At 39.6% G+C, this 13,148-nt stretch overlaps 1 protein-coding gene across 1 annotated transcript in view; it reads left to right on the top strand.

The window, feature by feature from the left end:
* Nucleotides 1-10,129, top strand: part of LOC111147812 (monooxygenase DBH like 1) — an 89,312-nt gene extending 79,183 nt beyond the window's left edge. Inside the window, exons 11-12 of the mRNA XM_022504059.1 lie at nucleotides 6,971-7,139; nucleotides 7,604-10,129. Of these exons, the coding sequence (XP_022359767.1) occupies nucleotides 6,971-7,139; nucleotides 7,604-7,804 (370 nt within the window). The 3' untranslated portion in view covers nucleotides 7,805-10,129. The remainder of the gene's footprint in view (nucleotides 1-6,970; nucleotides 7,140-7,603) is intronic.
* The last annotated feature ends 3,019 nt before the right edge of the window (nucleotides 10,130-13,148 follow it).

Below are 13,148 nucleotides of genomic sequence, written 5' to 3'. Positions count from 1 at the left end.
TCTGCCTCCTACAGATCTGGCACAGCTTAAGAAAAAGTAGAAAGACTCCTAAAAGATCAGATAACAGACTAGATCACATGTTTAGATAAATTCTGTATTCTCTGCCGCACCACACATTGACCCTTTCTCCGTACCTCCAATGAGGCTTATGTGATGGAAAGCTTGATGTCATTTGTTCGATTTCTAGAAAAGAATCAAGGGACCTGTGTGTAATTTTTCTTTGTAAGAAAAATTCCTTCACGTTTATAATGTGTAAAAATCTTTCACTCTTGTTATAAGGGCATTAAGGAAGGCAGGAAGAAAAAAAAAGGTTTCAAAAAGAAGGCACAAGCAATCACCTCAAATTCTGTTAGAAATAAACAGTGCTGGGGCGCCTGGGTGGCTCAGTGGGTTAAACCTCTGCCTTCGGCTCAGGTCATGATCTCAGGGTCCTGGGATCGAGCCCCACATCGGGCTCTCTGCTCAACAGGGAGCCTGCTTCCCTCTCTCTCTGCCTACTGTTCTGCTTACTTGTGATCTCTCTCTGTCAAATAAATAAATAAAATGTTTTTTAAAAAAAGAAATAAACGGTGCTAACATTAATTGAATGTTATTACAGAGATCTTTCTGTGGTGGTGTTGCTATAAAGATGAGTAAATGCTGTTATAAAGACTATAATTGTACTGTTTCAAATAACACATTAAATCATAATTTTGTTTAATTTATATAAAAACATGGGGCTCCTGGGTGGCTCAGTCGGTTAAGCATTGCCTTCGGCTTAGGTCAGGATCCCAGGGCGCTAGGATCGAGCCCCGCATCAGGCTCCCTGCTCAGCGGGGAGCCTGCTTCTCCCTCTCCCTCTGCTGCGCCCCCTGTTTGTGCTGGCTGGCTTTCTCTGTCAAATAAATAAATACATAAATCTTTTAAAAATGTATATAAAAATATGAAGCTAAAAATGAACAGTTGTTGAATTTAAGATAAACATGGTTGCTTCTATTGTTTCTAACCATAAGAAGTAGTATTTTATAAAAGGGTCTCAAATGTTGAGAATGGAGATTGTAGAAGGCATTAAAATATTGCACACATTTGTTTCGCTACAGGTTTTGACTTCAAATCATAAAGGATGAGGACATTCATACTTTCACATTTCTCCCCCACATCCCTTTTCCATACCTCCAAACATTTATCACTTAGATTATAATTTTTGTATTTTCAAGTTTTTAAATTTTCCCCTTTATTTCTCAAACCAAATTCCCACAATATTTAATGCACCTTTTAGACTTTAATAGATTCAGCGGTAATCCTTAATCTTATAGGATTTCTACATTTCTGAGCTCTTTCATTTTATTCATCAGAATGTTATTTCCAAGTTGGTTCATCAAGAGGGGTTTCTAAGGGGCACCTGGGTGGCTCAGTTGTTAAGCATCTGCCTTCAGCTCAGGTCATGATCCCAGAGTCCTGGGATGGCCCCGCACGGGGCTCTCTGCTCAGCAGGAAGCCTGCTTCTCCCTCTCCCACTCCCCCTGCTTGTGTTCCCTCTCTCTCTGTGTCTCTGTTAAATAATTAATAAAAATCTTAAAAAAAAAAAAGAAGGATTTCCAAGTGTTTTATGCCTTGTGCTTATTTTTTGTTTGTTTGTTTTTTGTTTGTTGTTTTTATATTTGTGAATTTCTGCATTTATATCTGGACAGCATTTAGCTGGATATAACATTCTGGGGCCCTACCACTTTTTCCCTCTTGGGAGCTCTCTTTGGATGAATGGTAGTATTCTTCATCTACCTGTAGAATTCCTAAGTTAAACTGAACATATTTTAGTGTTCAACATCTGCATTAAATTTTCCTGAAACACAGGGTGCTCTTTCATTACATATATATTTTTTTTTCAATTCAGGGGAAAATTTTTCTTATATTATATCTACAAAGTATTTTCTAATGTATTTGGAATTTTTCACGAGTGTTTTCTCATAATTTTGGGGAGGGTTCTTCTGCTTCTTGCTTTTTTCTAATTTATTTGGTGCTAAATTTGTTTTAGCCTAAATTTATTTCCATTGGTCTGCTATTTCCCTTTTCATCTCATTCTGTTTTAAATTTTTGTATGTGAGCTCTTGTTTAATTAAATGCATGCTCTTATTAAATATACTTAGTACATGAAACACTTGTGGTAATTCTCTTTGGTATAACTGGTTTATATTTTCTTCTAGAGTCAGCCTTTTCTGTCTCTTTTCATGAAACATGATATAATTTCTTCTTTCTCTATGTTTGCAGGCTTGTTATGTCATTTCTTGCTTATGCTGAGCTAATTCTGTCTAAAACAGCTCTTTGATCTGATAAAATATGGGTTAATTCTTGTCTACCTTCTAAGAAAATCTGACAGTAGCCCTCTGTCTCTGCACACCACAGTTTGAGGTTTGGCTGACATATTTTATGTACACACTTTACCATATTTTGGGGTAAAGGGCTGTGGGGATAGACATATAGAGGTGGGACTATATACTCTGGGATTACAGAGGATGGGTTATTCCTTTCTAAGATATTCTTAAGAAAATCTACTGAGGAAGTTCTCTTTCTTTCTTTTAAGATTTTTTTAAAAGGATTTATTTATTTTAGAGAGAGAGAGTGGGCAGGGGGAGTGGCAGTGGGAGAGGGAGAGAGAGTCTTAAGCAGACTCTGTACTGAATACAGAGCCTGATGCGGGGCTTGATTTCACGACCCTGAGATAGTGACTTGAACTGAAACCAAGAGTCGGACCTCAACCTAGGGTGGCACCCAGGTGTCCCTTTAAAGATTTTATTTTTAAGTACTCTCTACCTGGGGCTCAACCTTTAAGTACTCAACCTGGGGATCAGACTCAACCCAAAGATGAAGAATCACATGTTCCACCGACCGAGCCAGCCAGATGTTCCCTGCCTCCCCCTTGCCCCCAAGGAAGTTTTCTAATTGGTTGGGACCAAGTCCCTTTCCAGAGGGGAATGTCCGAGGCTTTACATCATATGGTTAAATCTGTTGTGACCCAGAAGTTTCTCTTCCATCACTGAGACAACTTTACTGGGGGCTTCCCAACATTCCTCTAGTCTTGGAGTGTCGAAAGGATTAGGAGTTATACCTTGTTAGGTCAGATTTCCTGGCTTTCTTCTTCAACAATTAGATTATAAAGTGTATGACATGATACTGTCTTTTTTTCCCCATTGGCTTGTTGGTATGTTTTTATTTCTGTTTTACTATTTTTTTTTTAAGTCAAATCTTTAAGGTAGAACTTACCTATGACAAAATGCACTCACTCTCAGATGCATATACCTACTTACCCCCACCACGGAAAAGATACAGAACATTTTCATCACCCCTACAAGTTCCCTTCTGCTATCTGGAGGCAATCACACCTCCCACACAAAGCCCCGGGAAGCTCCCAATCCGCTTTCTAGCACCACGTTAGTCCGATCTTTTCTAGGTTTTATAAAAATGGGATCCTACAGTATGTACTCTTTTGTGCCTGGCTTCTTTGATTCAGAATGTTTTTGAGATTCATCTCTGCTGATGTATCAGCCGTCCACTCCTTTTTATCGTTGAGTCGTATTCCCTTGTGTTCATCTCTTCCTCTATTAATCACTAGTTGAAAGACATTTGGATTGTGTCCAGTCTCTAGCGATCACGAAGGAAGCTGCTATGAACAGTGTTGTATTCATCTCTGTACAGACATGTTTTCCGTTTTCTGGGCTAGAATGGACTGCTGGAATCACTGGATTTGTTTACCTCATATGACTCTCAGAGTACTTTCCAAAATGATGCTTCTTTTTACATTCTTACCAGTAATGTATAAGAACTCCTAAATTTTACTTAAGTGTATGGAATGGTATCTTACTGTGGTTTTATTTTCCATTTCTCTTATGACTAACAATGTTGATTCTCTTTTCACATGCTTATTGGTCATTTATATATGTTCCTTTTTAGTTGTTCAAATTTTTGTCCATTGTTGGGTTACTCATCTTCTTATTATTGTGTTGTAAGAGTTCTTTATATTTTTAAAGAGTTCTTTATACTTCAGATATAAGCTGTTTGTCAGATATATTTTTACGACTAATTTCTCCTAGTCTGTGAAGATTTTCATTTCCATTTTTAACAGTATTTTTTTGAAACCCATTTTATCATTTTTTATTTGTTTTTACTTTGAACATCTTGTATAGGAAGTCTTTGCCTACCCAAGGTTATGAAGATTTTTTCCTGTCCCCCCCACCCAAGGTTTACAGTACCTTTTTCCCATTGAATTACCCTGAAATGTTTGTTGAAAGTAATTGGATCATATACTATTTCTGGACTCTGAATTCTGTCTTGCTGATGTTCATGCTTAGCCTTACTCTAATGTCACACTCTGTTATCATAGTTTTATAGTAAGTCTTGAAATAAGACCATGTAAATGCCAAAACTTTGTCATTTGTTTCTTTTCCCAAAATTATTTCGGGTAGTCTAAGTTCATTTCACTTAGCTATATATTCTTAAATGAACTTGTCAATTAGATTGAATTTACAAAGGGAAATTGCTCACCAATATTAAATCATGATGTTAATGTAGTTTGTTTTTATCAACTATGGTGATACGTAAATAATACCTTCTTATTTATATTTGCATCTGAGTAGACATTTACACACTGCTCAGATGTAAAGAAATGAAACTGTTTTAATTTCTAAACCATTCTCAATATTCCTAACCAACTCCGAGTCCCCATGAGAGCAGGACTTGCTACTTCAAGGTTACCTGTTTCTGGCTTAAAGCTTAGTGTTTAAAGGAAAAATACACAGGGTAAATATTTACCTCTTTAGGATTTCTCTTTTCATCTCTCCATTCCCTTTTCTCCAGGAGTAATCCGGAAATGTGGTATAGGATAGGCTGGAAGGGGTAGGAGGTTTGTTGGTGTGATGTCATTACGGATAGAGGTCTGGACAAAGGCAGCAGGAATGCAGAGGAGACAATAAGTATGAGTCCAGCTTCCATCTTAGGATCACCAGCCCCTGTCACCAGACCTAGTCAGGCTGTTTCTGAACATGTGAATATTTTCTACATCCTTTTCCATACACTTACAGTAAATTTACAAGTGTGTTTATATTACTTCTGTTATTTACGCTGTGAAATCTCAAAAAGAAAAGTACTAGTTTACTGATTTATTCAAGCAGCAAAAATTTTTAAAATATTTCATCTACCTACAACAATACACTATTCACTCTCTCCAGCAAGGCTGTGGAAAACGCAGAGGTTAAGTTCCCTTAGCGCTTTAGTACGGATTCTAGTGCCACCTTGTGGTGTTTCTGGGGGTTACAGGCTGGTGATTTCCTTCAGGGGTTTCTCATTGGTTATGAAACTGATTTTCTTTTTTCTTTTTCTTTTTAAGATTTTATTTATTTGTCAGAGAGAGAGAGGGAGAGAGAGCGAGCACAGGCAGACAGAATGGCAGGCAGAGGCAGAGGGAGAAGCAGGTTCCCTGACGAGCAAGGAGCCTGATGTGGGACTCGATCCTAGGACGCTGGGATCATGACCTGAGCCGAAGGCAGCTGCTTAACCAACTGAGCCACCCAGGCGTCCCTTCTTTTTCTTTTTTTTTTAAAGATTTATTTATTTGACAGAGAGAGATCACAAGTTGGCAGAGAGAGAGAGAGAGAGGAGGAAACAGGATCCCTGCTGAGCAGAGAGCCCGATGCGGGGCTCGATCCCAGGACCCTGAGTTCATGACCTGAGCCAAAAGCAGAGGCTTAACCCACTGAGCCACCCAGGCACCCTTGATTTTCTTTTTTTTAAAGATGTACACCTTATCTCTTTGAAAAGCAAATTTTATTTTTAATATTTAATTTTAAGACTTTTAAGAAAACCTACCTGTAGCTTTCCACGGATTTAAAAAGACACTGTAGGAGCACCTGGGTGGTTCAGTCTGTTAAGCCATGGATTCTTGGTTTTGGCTCATGTCATGATCTTAGGGTGTTGGGATCGAGCCCTGCATTTGGCTCCCTACTCAGTTAGGAGCTTGCTGTCCCTCTCCCCCTTGTCTCCCCGCAACCCCCACTTGTTCACGTGCTCGCTCACTCTCTCAAATACATAAATATTTTTTAAAAAGAAATTTTGAAGATCAAATATGGTAAGTGTAAATTCCTTAGGGGGAGGTTAATCAATCAGTAATTCCTGGACCATCTTCTTGGGTTGTTATGGGTATCAAATACCTGCTGGTGACCCATGACAATCTCTGGGAAGATTCACGGACTAGTTCATGTAAATCTTTGTGGTCGGCCAACACTACCTAACAGTTTTTCTTTTTTCAGGAATCAATAACATAAAACTTACATTCATGAAAAATATCACTGGAGGAGTAGCTTTTCAAGCAGATTGTGTTATTCTTCTGTGATTTCTTCTTTCTTTCTTGGCCATTAATGTGTTTTGTTTTGTTTTGTTTTTAAACAGCAAGTGGAAGCAAGAGTTTATCTTCAGCAGAGTTTTTATTTTTTCCTCAGTAAAATTTGAAAAATCCTGGTTCAGTTTCATATTTTAAAAAATTTATTATCACTTAGGCAAGTCAAAACAGGGCAGCCCATAGGGGTCAGGCTTTTCAACTCTATGGAACTGAAATTTCCATGTCTTACAGTAACATTTCTTTATTACACCATTAGCGTTAAATTCTGTGGAACGGAACACGTACCAGGCATATTGTTGTTAAGGAAAGCCAAAACAAATAAGCAAAGGATTGTGAGGCTGGGGGAAGCTTTCTGGGTCAAAATTATTTGTCTAGAGTAGTACCCATCTGCTACTAAAATAAGGAATTTCATTTTTTTCCAAAGACTCCTTACTCAGTCCCTATATATCTTCTGGAATTGCTGGTGAATCAATCAATCCTTTGTATTAGGTTTTCTGTGTGTGTAAAATGGACAAGTATGAGGTCTATCTTAGAATGTTGAAAATTAAGGGAGACATGTAATGCTTTTGTTCTGAATATAACTAATTGTGGTTATTTTAAATTCAGGACCTGGCCTTTCATTATCAAAAGCCCCAAGCAGTATAAAAACCTTTCTTTCATGGATGCAATGAATAAGTTTAAATGGGCTAAAAAGGAAGGTCTTTCCTTCAACAAGCTTGTCCTTAGCTTGCCAGTGAACGTGAGATGCTCCAAGACAGACAATGCAGAGTGGTCGGTAAGCCCTACTTTGTTTTCATCTTTGAAGAAACTAGATGTCACATTTTACCTAATCCCCAACAGGTAAAATCTAAGGAACAGACAAATATCCATAAATCCAGTGTTTCAGTTGTCTTTTGATATGTCTGATAATTTATTTGTTCAGTCACTGCTTGGGTTGACTGAGAAGTCCTGATTTTACCCTCTACAAAGAAGGAGATTGACTAATCAACTAAGGTTGGAATGAAGCAGGAATAGGATGGGATGAGAGCTTCAAAAAGCAACAGAGCTGAGTTTATATCTCTCCTTCCCAGAGGCGTATGTGGCTCTCTGCCCCGCCCCCCTCCTAAGCCCTCCTAAGGCTCAGAGTCCCCTGATGGTTGACTCCTTGGGCGACCCACTCCCACCCACCGCTTTCACCCTGCCCAAGTGGGGGAGCTGAGCAAGACCTCTTCTTCCATTGTCTACTGTTTGGTTTTTCAGATTCAAGGGATGACAGCGTTACCTCCCCACGTGGAAAGACCGTATAAAGCAGAGCCTTTGGTGTGTGGAGCCTCTTCTTCCTCTTCCGTGCACAGAAATGGCTCTTTTGAGCTTCTCGTGGGCTTCATGGCACTCGGTAGCTTGCTGCACAGCACACGCTTATGGTCCTCATTCTGTGCCTGGGGACGATGTTTCCTGTGATCCGAGCGTGTGGGTTAAAGACACTGTGGGCACGAAGAGAGAGCATGAGGCGTGTGGAGAACTTCCGGTCACACACTCCCTTCCTCTCTGTGTCCATCCTTCCCCGTCTACCTGAGAGATGTTGACTGAGTTCTCTCCTTTCGCTCAGATGTGTCTGATCACATGTATCTGCTGCCAATAAAGCAAAACTAGACTGACTTAACACAACCTTTTTAACAATTTGGACAAAGTCAAGTGGAAGGGAAAGAGTTCTTTATTTCTTTCCATGTTTCATTTTATTTAAAGACTCATCATCATTATTTCACTTTTTCTTTGGTGATTTGGCTTCCAGATTCCTTTCTTAAAAGGAATCTTAATCTTAAAATGCTTTCATCTTAAAAATGTAAAAGAAAGTACGTTCTCTTCCATGTTTCGTCTTCTTTATTGTTCTTTGGGTGTGACTTCCCCAGTGTAACAATGGTCCTTTCTTTCCTTCAGTGTTGATCCATCTGTGCCCTTTCTGTGAAAAACTGATGGGCCCCTGACCTCAGTGCGTTTCAGTGTTACCCATTCCAGCTTCTCGGTTTATCTGGGTCTACTAGTACTCCCGAACTACCCCAAACCCATCTTAAACAATTTCTTTTTCCTTCCCCACCCAGCATTGGCCAGGTGAGTTTTTTTCTTGAGCTCTGTTACCCTCTAAAAAGAAAGAAGCTATGGGAAACACAGAAATGGTATATAATGGTTGTAGGCTGAGGAGAAAACATAGCTGGCTGCAGATCCTGTGCTGTGAGGGGTCCTTCATGAGGTTCCAGGTCAAAGGCCCAGTAATTCGAGCCATTGTAGGAGGGTGTGAGGTCCCTGTAGGACCTCACTGACCAGGTTGGGTGTCATGCGTGAGACATCCTGGCTCAATTTGAGTCATAGTTGCTATGGTAGATTTATTTTTATATTAGTTAATAAACTAACTTTCCTTAGTAAAGTCGTTGCCAGTGGAAAATCGTGTCACTTTTTAGGTTCCCTTTGTGTAGTTCAGCCAAATCTCATTGTATGTCCTTTCCTCATTTCTTAAGCTAAGTCTGTTTGGATCATATTAATAAACTAAATAAAATTAAATGTTTGTGTGGTATCTTGTACACTCCTTGAGGGAAGTAAGATATTCCATACTGATGTGTCCAGTCAAATGGATTAAGAATGTTGCATTTTTGTATTCCATTTGTAAGCCCTTTCTCTCTTGCAAACAGTGTCTTCAATACAAACTATCGTCTTTTAAATAAATACTGTATTTTGGAGGGTTTCCTTCATGGTTCTCAGAATTTATCCACCTAATGAAATGTGTGTAATATTTATGAGGTGTATTTCATGGTTAACTTTACTTGTTTTTATTTCATAACTGGTATATCGAATTCTATGATTTTCCATCCAAATATTTGTATAAGAAACACGATAATCCCAAACACTTCCCAGTTGAGACTTCATGTTTATTTTTACTTCAGACTGTCTGAATTTGAGATGTCAAAGTAAAGCGATTTCCTTTGGAAATTATGGAATAATACATTGTTTTCATTGTTCTTTGTGAGGAAGGTGAATATACAGGCTAGAAAGGGATACAGGAATTTTAGAAGTTTGCATTGGTGGATTCAGGGAATCTCCTTTTTCAGTTGATGTTACTAAGAATAAAGCTGACATTCTTTTTCTCTTAGGAATTCTTATGAATGTATCATTGTGAGGCATTGACTCTATATTTGAAATTAGGATAGGTTATCTGTTGAAAATCCGGTAGGATTCTGATTATATTCTAAGTTAGTTTTCTCTTACAGTGAGTAGACCTTCCTGAAGAGCCCAGGCTTTCTACTCTGCCCTCGGTCATGTTGCATGACCTGTTTCCTATGCTAGCGGGATTTCCTGAGACCAAAGGCAGATCAGAATCTCCAGGTCCGATGGTCCCTGCTGTGATCCTTAATGCAGGAAGTGTAGGAAACACGTAGGTGATGACACCAATATTCATCAAAGCTAGATGAGGTTCAGGGGTACCTTGGATGATCACTCTCTCTGAAGGAGTCTCTGGCAGGATCAAGAGAGTCCTAGTGGTGATAAGAGAGATGCAGTCTGCAGATGGAAACCTATTAAGACCTTTGAACTTCATCTTAATGACTATGGAGGCCAACGATGAGTGGCAAACAGAAGGACATAGGGAAGCATGGTAATTGCGTTGTACCTAATTGTACTGTACAATTTGTTCACCCAAATTTATTGTTGGATACAGAAGCCATCTCCTGTTTTCTAGTATGATAAACATTGTTGTGATTGTAAGTATTTCCTTACAATAAATTACTCTAAGTATAATCGCAGAATTAATAATTATCTTTTTCAAGAATTTTGAGTTAATAATTATAAATTAAATTTTGATGAATAGTGCCAACTGTCTTCAACTTTTTGTTTAAATTATTTTCAGATGGTTCCCAATTCTATGTATCTACCTATCCATCCATCCATCTAACAATATCTATCATCTATGTGTATATCCATCCATCCATCCATCCATCTAACTATATCTATCTATCTATCTATCTATCTATTATCCATCATCTATCTACAGAGAGAGAATGATAATTTAAATATGGCACTTTGAGGGCTCAGGGTGAAAGGTTTCTAAAAATTTATTCTTTCTAGGTTTGTAATTATTTCAGAATAAAAAGCTACAAATATGAATGAAGTAATGAAGGATCCACCTATGGTACAATGACCCAAGCGGTCTTTCTCCCCTAGGCAGTACCCACCATTTTGGAGAGAAATAAAGAAAACCTGGGTTGTGATTATTCCTCAGATGCCTCTGGGAGATTATTTCTCAGTTTGTCAGTTCTGACTAGAGATGGGCATATGCCGATTTGGAGGTCCAGAATGAAGAAAGGGCTTGAAGAACCCAGGGAGTGAAGAAGGATCCCCATAACAAAAGAACAAGAGTTTGGAATCATTCAAACATATTATATATTATTTGTGTTCTTCCCTCGATTATAAACCTAATGCATAGTCATGCCTATTCACCGAAGAGAATCTGGAAAATATGGTAACTTTGAAAGCGTAAGTAACAAAACCCATTAATCCTATTACCGAGAGAAGACCAATTTTAACCTTTTGGTGATAGGCTTCTAGTCTATACCTCTGAAAGGATATTGTGTGGATCCATACATTGATGTTAGCTAGCACTAGGTTCTACAACAAATACCAAATATGAGTGGTTTAACACAAAAAAAGTTTACTTCATGTTTATTAATAGTTCAATGTGTGTGATTCATTTGGTAACCGACTTTCCTTCTTAAGGTGATTCAGGTCCCCAAGATCCTGTGATTCCATCATCCCTAGATCATGGCCCCGTGCACTCACCTTGCTGAGGGAGAGAGACCTGACCTAGAAGTGACATATATCATTTCTGGATTCACTCTGTCAATTAAAATTAGCTACAGGGCCTCGCAGGAATGCAAAAGGGGCTGGATGTGCAACGCTTACTGTGGTAGCTGCCTCCCAATGACAACACTATAGAAGAACTGTCTCTGCGGCCATAGAGACATTTTAGCAAACTTGACTTTTCACCTAGTTCAGTGATTCCAAAAGTTTCAAGTTAGAAACAGACCAACACAGGGGTGCTGACGATACATTTTGTCAAATAGAGCACTAATCAGAGCAACTACTATTTATTTTACAAATTTTATTGAAAGCCTCTTTGGAGCCAGGCTCTGCATTGGAGTGTTGGCCTTAGAATTGTGAGCAAAAAACAGATATTATCTGTGCCATGATGGAGATTTAGACTTGTGAGGAAGCTCATAGCTGAGTCAACTAAAATCTCCTATCACCAACATTTCACTTTACAGTGTGGAAGGAGGGGTTCCTGGATGGCTCAGTTGGTTAAAATCTCTGCCTTTGACCCAGGTTATGATCCCAGAGTCCTGGGATAGAGTCCCACATTGGTATTCCTGCTCAGTGAGGAGTCTGCTTCTCCCTCTGCCTGCTGCTCCTCCTGCCTGTCTCCCTCTCTCTCTCTCTCTCTCTCTCTCTGTGACAAATAAATAAAATCTTTTAAAAAGTTAAAGAAAACATGGAAGGATTCAGAATAAATGTCAGTCCTTCGAATTGAATAAATTGAGCTTTATGAAAACCTTATTCATTCACTTTTTCCATAAATTTGTACCATGAATCCAGTTTGTATCCTAGTTTGATCATCTTAGCCCTACAGAATCTTGATTGACAGTTGTATCCAAATCCAGCATGGTCAAACTGATACGTCACAAGCAGAAAACAGATAATCGAATAGACTGATGGCAGCATCCCGTGCTTCCCTGGTCAGAGCTGTGTTCCACGGAAAATACGAAAAGTCATGGAAAATTGTTCCAAAGTTAAACAGGCTTACTACAGAACTTCTCAGAGTCTTTAAAATATATGTATGCATCTGAAAGTCCAAAAGAAGTTTATGCTCTATGAAACATTTCCCAATGTATCGTGCAGTGGTGGAACAACATTCCTCAAGAAACGAGCTTTGGGGCACACTACTTTCCTGGCAGAGGATAGCCAGGTTTCGGTAACAAGTTTTATGGAAGATTCCAAACTGTTCATGGGCAACTGTAAAACACAGCCTGACAAACACAGGCCTTCCACTTAACGTTCACTAGTCTCTTCCTTACTTCCTGTTCTGTTTCACCAACAAACACATGCTACTTTTTTTTTCAATCAGTCTAGAAGTAGCATAATAGAATTTTAAAAAGGAATTTAAAAGGGAATATTAAAAAAGAATATACTAAAATGAATTAAATGACATGAATTAGGTATTTGAGAAATGTTGACTGTTAGGGTCCATGATCAAAGGAACGAGACTGACACAAAGCAAAAGTAAAGCAAAGCTTTATTTCGCGCCAAGCATCGAAAATCAAACCCACCAGTCAGGGCCCTCTCTTACAAAGAGGCGAAGACGACCAGGACACCGACCGGGACTACTGCCCCTACCCGAGGACTCCCCCTACCCAAGGACCTCCCCCCATCCACCCTCACCCAGCGGTGCTGCTCCCTGGCGGTGCTGCTCCCTGGCAGTGCTGCTCCCTGGCAGTGCTGCTCCCTGGCAGGGCTCATGATGCTCCAGACAACTACTCTGACGATCCCGCCGCTCCCAACACGATGCCGCTCCCAACACGATGCCGCTCCCAACACGATGCCGCTCCCAACACGATGCCGCTCCCAACACGATGCCGCTCCCAACACGATGCCGCTCCCAACACCCCCCCCCCACTATGCTGCTCCTAAGGACCCCCCCCATGATGCTGCTCCAAAGGACTCCAAGACTCCCGCTCCTGAGGACCCCGACGCTATCACTACTTCC

This window comes from Enhydra lutris, unplaced genomic scaffold (assembly GCF_002288905.1).
Source record: "Enhydra lutris kenyoni isolate GAN:26980312 unplaced genomic scaffold, ASM228890v2 scaffoldscaffold17, whole genome shotgun sequence".
NCBI lineage: Eukaryota > Metazoa > Chordata > Mammalia > Carnivora > Mustelidae > Enhydra > Enhydra lutris.
Note: the sequence above shows the minus strand (reverse complement) of the source record. Positions and strands in the feature narration are given on the sequence as shown.